General features: G+C 44.5%; 1 protein-coding gene across 1 annotated transcript in view; it reads left to right on the top strand.

The window, feature by feature from the left end:
* The first annotated feature begins 4 nt into the window (after positions 1 to 4).
* The window catches only part of LOC130112072 (transcription initiation factor TFIID subunit 4-like), a 151,167-nt gene continuing 139,133 nt past the window's right edge, over positions 5 to 12,038 (top strand). The window contains exons 1-2 of the mRNA XM_056279372.1: positions 5 to 1,343; positions 4,597 to 4,751. Of these exons, the coding sequence (XP_056135347.1) occupies positions 5 to 1,343; positions 4,597 to 4,751 (1,494 nt within the window). The remainder of the gene's footprint in view (positions 1,344 to 4,596; positions 4,752 to 12,038) is intronic.

Here is a 12,038-nt window from a genome sequence, read left to right as displayed (position 1 = left end):
AGAGATGGCGGGCGCCTCCGACCCCCTGGAAGATATGCTCTTTTCAGAGGTGGACGAAAAGGCTGTGAGCGATCTAGTAGGCTCTCTGGAATCGCAGCTTGCTGACCAAAGCAATCCTGCAAGTAGTCATTCGGAAAACAGGGGTGCTGGGTCAACGGGCACCGCTAACCATCACTTAGGAAAAACGCTACCAGCTCAAGTGGGCACCACAACACTGGAACAACAACAACAAGGACAGCATAAAGCTGGCATGCACCCGGAGACGAACTCTAAGGAAATCGGCTCGGAGAAAACTGTCGCATATCCGACACCGAGCCCCGTTCCGTCTTTTGATGAAGCGTCTGCCACTCCAGCCGCCGGTGTGAAAGCGAATACCAGTGGTTTGCAATCACATGGAACATCCATCACAACACTGGCTGCATCTGGCGTGTCAACTTTGGCACCTCTGGCCGCCAGCATCAGCACCACGGCGCGCGGCTCTAAGGTTACTTTGGCTGCGGGCGAAACGTCGACGGACGCCGATCCGCCGAGAAAACGGACCGCGGCAGCACGAAAGACTGCCACGGGTCGGGCAAAGAGTTTGAACGGCGGAGCTGTAGCGACGAGGAGGAACAGCAATACAGCGGTGGTAGATAACGTTAGCTCCGTGGCTACTACCGGTGCGAGTGTTGCCGGTGCGAGTGTTGCAAACTCTGCACCGGCGGTCACAGCCTGTATAAACACCACGACTTTCACGTTATCCAGCGTCGGCCAGTCGGCTGTCGCTCTCGACCGAGGGACCCCTACCATTGCTTTGCATAGACTGCCGAGTCACATCGTCGCCAGCATAGCTCAGAATGGAAACGGAACCACTGTCTCGGCCTTGGTCCAACAAGGTGCACGGATCGGACCCGTCGCCTCAGCCGCGCAAGTGAACCACAGCAAAACGCCTGCGAACACCGGGGATTCCAAAACAGACGACCCCCATCCCAAAACTGTCGTGCTGAGCCAGCCCGGCAGTGTCAACTCTGTCATAAGTACTGTTTCCTCCCCATCTCCTGTTGTCATCCCAGCCACAACTACTCAGCAGCCGAGTCCCGCCTCAACTCCCGCCGCCTGTGTCACGGCGGTAGCAGTAACTACTTCTGTGAGCGTGACCGGTCAGACTACAACGCCAACTTCTTCTGCCGGTATGATCAGGCCCGCGACTCCCTCTCCGACACCTGTTGTGGCTTCCTCCGCACAGCCCCAGCCCCGTCCTGGACTGGCTGCGCCTCAAAGGATTGTAACCCCTCAGCTGATTGTCAGACCACCTCAGCAGCAGACGACCATTCAGCTGCCCCCTGGGTTTACCATCCCGCAGGGTAAGGTTTTCAGGGGAGAGCAGAGAGACAGCGTTGCATTGTTGCTTTTTCGGTGGTGGCTTAGAGTGACACCTTGTATGAGAATAACCTAGCCTCGAGACTTCTTGGGTTTGGTTTTCAGTTGGATACGATGGCGATTGGAGTGGATTTCTTTCTGAACAAGGAAACTGTATGTGACATCCTCTTGTCCTTGCGCCATCTATCAGTATGTGTTGGAAAATACTTGTCACCTGTTACAATGTGTCTGAAGCACTGACACCTCGACAGGTTCCTGCAAATTGATGACACTTGAGACATAGTGGTAACTTGCAGTCTTATAGTAAATACATACTGACATCCATACAAAGACAAAAGGACCTTAGATACAGTGCAGTAGGACAGTGTAGCGCCACGGATAGTAGACTGCTGATACTCCTGAGCTGCAGACTGTATAAACTCAAATGCGCCACAAGAAGCCTTACTACATCTTGTTCAAAGACAATTGCTTCCTGAATAGTGGGAGTGTTTTGATCACGTCTGTGTTCCCCTGCAGTGTAATGCTTTATGCTGCTCAAGAATTGGTCACTTATTTAATATGGGGAACCTGTTGCGCTCCACACCACAAGCATTTACTTGCCATGAAACCTTCTAAGTATATTTTTTCAACCTGTGGCTCACTTTGCTGCCTGATTATGGGGGCATTGAAAGTCTATACAACCCGAGGTTACAAAGTGTATCGTCGCGTTCAAACACTCGTCTGAAGAAATTTGCATTTCTCTTGTTTTCTTATGGTTGCCCAAATAAACCAACTGCTGGAAACGGATAGGTCCACCTTTTATTTTTTCCTTCGATTGTCAACATGGAAAAATTTACAATTATAGCCACTTTGCCAAATGCTAGTAGAGTTAGCATGTGACTGGTAAGTTTGCTTTATTCCACCAGCTGCAGGGCCAGGTAATCAGCCCTGCTTTGAGAGGCTCATGCTGTTCTAAAAATCCATGTGGTTTGCACAACAGCACGAGTGGCCAGTACATTTTAAGATGTACCAGCTACTGTGGTCAAGAGGTTAGTGTCTTGCCCTGGTGGTTATCCCAGTGGTACAGTGAGTCACTGCACTTCATGAATAAAGGCTCAACAAGATGGAAGAGAGAAGTATCTGACTTTTATGGATTTGACCCTGTCATTGTAGTTTTATGTGCTTTACACACATTTGACAAAGATAGACAAATGTGTTATAAACTATTAGTTTTATCTAGTTCGGACATGGGCTGCTTCTCAAGAGCCACTGTTATGGAAAGTGCATGCATAGACTTTCGGAGAAAGCAGATAGCCTCATGTTTTGTACCAAGCTACTGTAGACCAGCTGATACCAGCTGATAGGAGTGTCATTTTGGCATTGGTGTGAATCGAAAGTTTTTGGGAGAATTGCTCCAAAAACCAAATTGCATAGTTACTACCATGCTTTCCAGAAGGGATTCATGCTCAATTGGCATGGCTCATATGAATTACTACAAACATATCTGCAGTGCTCCTCTAATTAACTATATGATGACTTTGGTAATATCAATTATGATACATGTCTGATTAAATGCCATAGTTGAAGTTGCATGAGAGTTGGTAGGACTCATCCTAGTGGTGGAGCTACAATGTGATTGACTTTAAAAGTTAAATCATGTAAAATCGTGTAAAAATATTTAAGATGGACTGTTGACGACTGCAATATTTTTTAGGTTACTGTGTTGACCGTTTCGCTTGATTTTTCACGTTGTGGTAGCACAAGACACACTAAAGTGGATTTATTTAAGAAAAGCAAATAATTTTCTTAATTACAGTCAGGGCTTCATGGCTTGGACAAAAAAAAATTATTTTGACAGTTTGGACTTTTAATATATTTACAAATACTTGGCAATTATTGTGACATTGTGACCTGTGACGGTGGCTTTTCTGCAAAATTTCAATTTATGTGTTTAAATAATTGAGAAAAATTTGAAATAGGGTAGAAAATGTATGCAAATGTTTAAGTTTTGCTTCTTTTGAGTAGAGTTAAACATTTTTCAAATATGAAACTCAAAGTTTAGCACAAGGATTCTGCACAGCACTAACAGGTCTTGCACGTGAAGCTGTCTGAAACTCTATCTTTTTTAAATTACGAAGTGCAGTGGTCAGTATTGCGACTTCCATATTCTTGGATTTAATAAAGACGTCTCTACAGTTACTTTGAATAACATGTAAAGAGGAAGCTCATTAACAAACACAGCCACCTTGCACAGCTAATATCTAATTTATCCGCTAAGCTGAGTTTTATTAACTCCTCATGTGACCAATCACATTTTGTAGAACATGCAATACAATGTACGATATTATTACAAGAGTGATCATTTGATTTAGACTTTCTTGTACAATGTGAGGTATAAGCGCGCCTGATTTGCATACAAGTGTGAATTGGATATAGGCTTATGATCATCAATGGTTTGATAAAGTTGTCATTTTCTCACTTTTGGAAAAAAAGATGATTTTGAAATGCCATAGCCACTGTTTGAAAAACAAATCCTGTCACCGCGCATCTGGAAAATCGTACAAAACCTTTCCCCACCAAAATGACGCTGGTTTTATGTTAGCTATACTGTGTGCAGCTACATAAATACATGTTTATTTTCCACATGCACAGGTTTGAAGAAGATTTTTCAAACGGCACACCTGCGTTAGTCCTTTTACATCGTTATGTAAAAGTCATAACGGAATCATAACGATTTTCTTTATTGTAATAACGACTGTTCCAGTGCTGTTGCAAATACTCTGTTGTCTCTCATACTTAGTTATGCCTGATATCTACTTACTACTACACACATAAATACATTCTTACCGTTGGGTCTGTGTAATCACAGTAGAGAATGCTCTCTCCAGTAGTATTGGTACATTTTTAAATGTTACCAGAACTGATGTGTCAAAATCCTGCTGACATCAAAACTGGAGCAATGGTGTCAAGCCAGTGTGCATTGCATCTAACTGGACATTTTATCAAACGTTGACATTTAACCACTTTGTTTTGTTTAGGGTAGACTAACTTAGCTGCAGCAACCAGGAATAACCAGCATTTCACTTGTCAAAGAGGTTCGAGGCGAACTCCCTGCATTTCCAGCAGTTACCTTATTTAGGCATCCATCAGTGCAATTAATGAAAAACGTGTTAGATTAGAGTGTGACGTATGCAGCAGTATCAGAGAATGCAGGTTTTTGGTTTTGTCTACTGTTTAATGTCCTGCTCTTTTCTTCAGGGATGGTGTTGGTACGTACAGAGTTGGGCCAGCTAGTGATGGTTCCCCAGCAGGCTTTGGCTCAGGCCCAGGCCCAAGCGCAGGCCCAGAACAACATCACCCCGCGACCAGCCACCCCGACCACAGGAGCCACCTTCAGAGTAACAACGCCGCAGGTAAGACCCGTTGTGGCAGATATAACCGGCAGCATTTGAAAGGCTGGTACGCCCAACACACTTCATTACTGCACCACAGCTTCCCTTACAGCTCAACAAGGGAAAGAGAAGCGTTAGTGTGATGGGTTGGAGCTGTGTAGTGTATTTTATATAGCTATTTTATGTTTGTTTTTTTCTGTGTTGTTTGCTTGTAATTAGTCATGTTTGGCTGATAATTTTATGCACTCTGTGACAAAAGGAAGTTCAGACCTGAAGGCAACGAGACCCTATTTATGCCGAGTATTATCATGTTATCTGGTAGCGACAGGCATGGGTGCAAGTCCATGAACACTGGGATGCCATCCAACGCTTTACCTGTGTGTGTGATATTACCTGTCCATAGGGATAGTGGTTGTGTCAGGAACAGCATCGACATAAAAGTTTGCCAAATCAGTATGCTGATTGACAAGACCATACCGGATCAGTCGAGGCCCGGGTTAACAACGGCCACCATTGCTACTGCTGTGCTCTCACAGGGTTACGATGGAAACTGTAAAATCCACTGTGGCGACCCCTGAGAAACAGGGAACAAGCCGACAGAAGAAGAGGATTATCATGTGATCTGTATCCAGATAAGTCGTCTGGATACAGATCTACTGGAGGTAGTCTGGGTCACATTATGATTGGATCGCAGCCAGAAACATTCAAGTGTAAATGTGTACAGCGTGGTTCTGTTGGTGGGATGATACCACCCAGGGGTGGAAATGTCATCCGTAAACATGTGGTTCATTCAGGAAGTTGACATTTACTCAGGCTCACCCAACGTTGACATGAACCACTCCCACCACAGTAAACGGGTCACTGCAGTTACAGTCACAACAGCTGAAAACATATTTGTAGCAAAACAACTTGTTATTTCCGAAGCCTCAGAGCTGTTAAAATTATGTCTTCAAGAAAAAAAGGTTTGATATCATTTTGTTCAACCAATATATTTGATGAAAAGAGACGTTCCACTTTTTCAGCCACTTATGTTTACTTTGCATAGTGCGCACAAAAATAGGAGATACCTTCACAACCACACATCATGCAGACAATGAGTATACGTTGGAACGGGATTGCTCATTATCCAGATAACATATCCAGATATAGATTATTACATGATAATAACATGTAAAACAGTGAAAGGCACTGTTAAGTTGAAAAGTTTAAGGTACATTTGTTTAACAGTTGTGGTATTTTATTTCCCCGCATTAAGTTTTCTCTCAGAGGGGATGCCACGTGTGGGCCTGTCATTGAATTCTCAATTTAAACTAAGCTCAGGACATTCATCCAAACACTCACCTGTAGCTTGATACATCCCTCAAGCAACTTTAATGCCCCAACTTTTTAAAAAATGTTGTGTGGAGATATTTGGGGCGGCATGGTGGCCCAGTGGTTAGCACTGTTGCCTGGCAGCAAGAAGGTCCTGCGTTCGAACCCCAGGCTGTCCCAGGTCCTTTCTGTGTAGAGCCCCCCTCCCTTTCCCCCCAATTGTCAATCGTACCCATCTAATTACCTCACTCTGCCGAGCCATCCCGGTCACTGCTCCACCCCCTCTGCCGATCCGGGGAGGGCTGCAGACTACCACATGCCTCCTCCGATACATGTGGAGCCGCCAGCCGCTTCTTGTCACCTGACAGTGAAGAGTTTCACCAGGGGGACGTAGCATGTGGGAGGATCACGCTATTGCCCCCAGTTCCCCCTCCCCCCTGAACAGGTTCCCCAACTGACCAGAGGAGGCGCTAGTGCGGTGACCCGGACACATACCCACATCCAGCTTCCCACCCGCAGAACTGGCGTTCCTGTGTTGGTAGGCAAAGGAATAGACCACTATGCTACCCGGACGCCCCCTTCTGTGTGGAGTTTGCATGTTCTCCATGTGTCTGCGTGGGTTTCCTCTGGGTACTCTGGTTTCCTCCCACCATCAAAAAGACATGCTTATTAGGGTTAATACTCCTGTCTGTGCCCCTGAGCAAGACAGTGGAAAGAAGAACTGGAGTTGGTCCCCGGGCGCTGCAGCTTCCCACTGCTGCTATACAATAGGATGGGTTAAATGCAGAGAACAAATTCATTATCAGAATACAATGGCCAATAAAGTGGCTTTCATTTAATTTTCAAGTAAAAAGGGAGACAGAGTTGGAGAGACACATGCTGTCCTGTGGGAGTACACGTGTGGCTCAATAGGAAGCAGACTTAATCATTTTGCTATGTCTAGTTATTCCTATTGTTTTATTGTGATTTGTTTGTCATTTTTCTTCCTTGTACCATTATACAGCTGATAAAGACTAGAAAGTGGGACTAGAGAGGGAGATGAAGGGACGAATGGTTTGGGTCTGATCCAAACAAATGTATGTTCTGTGACTCTATAAAGCAAGTTTCCCTTTTTTTCTCACCTCCCAACAACCTCCCATATTTTGATTCTCTGGCATTCTAGCTTCGGTATGCTGTTCATTGTTGCCAGAGTGGATTGACATTCTGTGGGGATGCAAAATTTCCCATTGACTGTACGTTTTTGTGGTGCAGTTTTTGCATGATGCAACCACAAATTCAGTTGTAGTCTTATGGTATTCCTAGAGTAAACGTCACAGCTCATCTTTCTAAGATGGGACCAAAGAGGCTTTTAGTTTACCGAAGACTTCATTCATTTCAGTTCTTTTGAAAAACTTTATTGTTCTCCTAGTGACATTACTGGTAGCATTTACCATAGAAGCACATAGTAACAGCATGTTTTGAAAACAATAAAATGCAGTAAATTTCTATATAATGTTGAAAAAATGCAATAACATGAAACCATGTAATTTGTAAACACAACAAAAGCACACAAAAAAATCACTATATAGCCCATATTATGTAATACATCTATATATTTCAGTTCAAAGTTGATCGTCACTGGAAAATACAACGTTCTTTGACAGACAAAAGTTGCACCAAAATTCAGTGGGCAAATTTAAGTCAAGGCAGTGGGGAAAGAAAGGGTCTGTGTTTTATTTTTTTGTGTCTTTTTATTTTTTAACTTTTATCTTGAAGTGATCCTGGGGAATCTACCTTAAACTGCCCACTAATGCCACATTCAGATTCACATGTACAATGCCAAAGTAATGTACATATTGTCACAATTTCCGACATAAAAATGTGTTGAGACAGATTTCAACCAAAGCCATTAGTTACAATGGTTTTGACATTAGTTGTTGTTGCTTTTCATCACGCAAGATAAAATGCTACCTTGCTCCCTCAAGTGACGGGGTTGAGCTTGTGTGTAAAGTTGAAGGCGTGTGCAGTTCAAGTGAAGGGCTCAGATTTGGGTGTTTGTCTGGATGCATCATACCAAGGATCTAATAAGGTGTGCTTTTACATGTACCGTACTGTCTGATACAGAATAAAACTTCTCCGCAATGTGTTTTGGAGTATTTCCACATTTTAGCTAACCAAGATGAATGTGGGCTATGTGGGACGCATAATATTTTTTTGTTTTTGCTACTCTTCAGAAAAAAAGCTGTTGGGAGGATGGAATAACATGCCTGCAATCATTAAACAGGAGATGATGTACATAAGGAGAGCTTTACTGCAATGACAACCTGCCAAGTATTGAAATATATGACCTTACATCCACCAAGACCAGATGTCTTGGGGGACGGGCGGCATGGTGGCCCAGGGGTTAGTGCCGTCGCCTCGCAGCAAGAAGGTCCTGGTTTCGTACCCCGGGGTTGTCCAACCTTGGGGGTCATCCCAGGTCGTCCTCTGTGTGGAGTTTGCATGTTCTCCTCGTGTCTGCGGTGAGTTTTCTCCGGGTGCTCTGGTTTCCCCCATCATCAAAAGACACATTCATGTTAGGGTTAATACTCCTGTCTGTGCCCCTGACCAAGGCAATGAATGGGAAAAGAACTGGAGTTGGTTCCCCGGCGCAGCATGAAAGCGGCAGCCCACTGCTCCTAGCTACACAGGTCACAGCGAGGATGGGTTAATTTGCAGTAAATTAATTTCCCCAAGGGGATTAATAAAGGAAATTTAAAAAAAAACTTACATACTACATGTGCAGAAGAAGAAAAAAAATACAGTCATAGTACTTTGTTTGGGTGTTTTCATGGCTATGGGCTGCTAATGTTCTCCTCTTAAACAGATTTATGAGCTACCCCATAGATATTTCATCTGAGATGGTACATGAGATATATTGGTAATTGGACTTACTAATAATGGAGCAATAGGCCCTGTGAGAAGCCAAGCTGTGTCAAAGGAGAGCGCTTGATTCCTCGGTTTCCTCTACCCCTCATTGTTTCTAAGAGTTTTAAATAGCTTTTATATCCTTCCACTCCTCTGAGAGTTTGTTTTCTACACTTATTATGTGGCTGACGTTCAATATATTCCAAACTTAGTGTGTGAGCAGTTAAGCACATGCAACTTCCATCTCACCAGCTGTATTCGGTGTTCTCATACAGTTGATTTAGGTCATAGCTGAGACGCGGTGAATACGTTTTTCTTTGTAATTGCATGACAATTAAAGTCTATTGATTTTTTTTTTAACCTGTTGATTTAGCAGTGATGAATAGCTGCATTAATGTTCCTAAGCCCCTTCATGGCTATGCAGGATCATCTACTTTCAAATTTTAACAAGCTGGTGAATAATTGATTGCAATTTGGTTATTATTACCTCTGTGGATGAATCATTCATTCATTTAAAAGCTGAAGCTCATGCTAGTGGATCCCTAACTTTCGAACTTCGCTTAATTGCTTTTCATAATGAGGTTACTCGATGGCTCAACCCGCGCGGTGTCTCCATTAATCGACTATGACAGATGAGAGGGTGTTGTCATTATAAAAGCCCAGTGCCACAAAACATATTGTTTCCGATGAGAAAGATGAACCGGGAATTTTCCCTATGCCTTTCTTTTGCCTCATGAATAGATGAGAAGGGGATGTTTGCTGTTGCGCTGATGTTTTCAGGAAGTGGAATTTACCCATTGAGGAAAATGTGGCAATTGTCTAGTCACAGAAAAGTCTAATGAATGAGTCTAAATGACTCTCCTGTGATCGCAGGTGCCAGCTCTGTGGGTGTTTAGGAGATTGAGCACCCAGCCAATATTTTTTTCCGCCGCCTCCCCACTGCACCGCAGTCTCCAAAAATGAAAGCAAAATAAAGAAGTAAATATGCTTAGTTAAATCAAAAATACATTGTTGAGTAGCAGAATATCTGTTAAGAACTTGAATGAGAGGGGTTTTTTTTGTCTGTTTGTTTTTTAACCAACCGTCAAATAAAGCAAACAAAACACATGATGCAGGATTTCAGCTTTGTGATTTGTGGCCAGCTATGTGCTTTTAGATTGAGTGGTAGGCACGTTACACCTCCCAGTTTTACCTAAAAATTTGATTATTGTTAGACTGCTAGATTGTTACACTGAAGGTGGGGGATGTTGATTTTTGATATACTTTATTAATCCCCGTGGGGAAATTACGCTCTGCATTTAGTCCATCCTAGCTGTGTTACTAGGAGCAGTGGGCAGCCACCATGCAGCACCCGGGGACCAACTCCAGTTCATCTTGCCATCCCCCGGTCAGGGGCACCGACAGGAGTATTAACCCTAACATGTATGCCTTTTTGATGGTGGGGGAAACCGGAGCACCCGCAGAAAACCCACCGCAGACACGGGCAGAACATGCAAACTCCACACAGAGGACGGCCTGGGATGACCCCCCCCCCCCCCAAGGCTGGACAACTCTGGGGTTCGAACCCAGGACCTTCTTGCAGTGAGGTGACAGCGCTAACCACTGGGCCACCATGCCACCCAATAATAATTGTATTAGGGGGGTTGAAATCATCCTGATTCTGTTAGAAACACTACACTATGGAAACCACTAGGCCACCTTGCCGCTCGCTCAGCAGAATGGTATGTATGTGCAAGCAGGTGGGCCTGGGCCAGGTGGGCATATACAACCGGCCAAAAGATCACCTGGCAGAACTCTGGAAGGATTCAAGTTTTTGGTCCAGTTTGTGTATGATGTCCTCTCGAGCCCTTCCGACCTGTTCATCTGGGGTCTGACGGACTCACCTGCTTGCCAACTCTGCCAGAAAAGGGGATCCTTGGTGCACATCCTGAACTGCTGTCCAAAGGCCTTGGGAGAGGGGTGGTATCATTGGTGCCATGACTAGGTTCTGCGGGCAGTAGCAGACACCATCTGTACTGGGATCAGCTACAGCAAGCAGCAACACCCAACAAAACGCACCGTCGCCTTTGTTCAAGCAGGGGAGAAGCCCCAGCCCCAGCTAAAGGCCCAGGGTAGGCTGCTTGCAACAGCAAAGGACTGACAGTTCTTGGTCAACCTAGGGAGACAACTGAGATTTGTGGACACCATCTCAGCTACCACACTGAGGCCAGACATGAGCCTGATGTCCGTGGCAACCAAGCAAGTGGTTTTGTTAGAGCTAACTGTCCCCTGGGAAGATTGGATGGAGGAGGCGCAAGAAAGGAAGAGAGCTAGATATGCAGATCTGGTAGCTGAGTGTCAGAGGAATGGGTGGAAGGCCCACTGTGAGCCAGTTGAAGTGGGCTGCAGGACTTTACCGGCCAGTCACCACACCGGGTCTTGGGACTCTTGGGGATTTGTGGGCTGCAGAGAAGAAGAGCCATCAGGAACATCTTGGAAGCTGCTGAAAAGGCTTCCCGTTGGCTCTGGGTAAAGGGGGGGTGACGCGTGGCATAATACACTACCTGGACACAAGTCAGGGCTTGATCACCCCCCCAGCTGGGTCGCTCGGGTGAGTGTGTCTGATGTTAAGACCCGAAACACCTGATGACCCCAGATTCATTAGTGACGATGTGTCCAGGTTGCACCACATGGTGTGTCAAACAAAGTAACTTTTGTGCACTGAATATCAGTAATGTTCAAAACTGCATTACATTTTTTCATAGGTAGTATGTGTAAAAAAAAAAAGCTGGTTTATTTTGGTGTGCGATAGGGTCGTTTATGCATAAAAAAAACAAAACAAAACATTTCATTTTCATGACAGTAGTAAAGCTTTTCTGTCCATGAGAATATAGTAAATGTACAAGCTATATGCTATTTTATGTCTGTCCGTGTAGATGAGCAGCCACAATCATTTTTATAAGTTGGGGCCTATGCCTATGATTATTTAACCTTCCCAGCACTTATTGTCCTGTATGAAAAATCCCACCCTCAGTGTGTCTCTTCACATACAACCAGGCAGAGGATAAGAATTACTACTGAACACTGTTTCACCCTGACCAGTTGCTGCTTTTGACCCCATGCCATACACAG

The sequence above is a fragment of the Lampris incognitus genome, chromosome 4 (genome assembly GCF_029633865.1).
Source record: "Lampris incognitus isolate fLamInc1 chromosome 4, fLamInc1.hap2, whole genome shotgun sequence".
NCBI lineage: Eukaryota > Metazoa > Chordata > Actinopteri > Lampriformes > Lampridae > Lampris > Lampris incognitus.
Note: the sequence above shows the minus strand (reverse complement) of the source record. Positions and strands in the feature narration are given on the sequence as shown.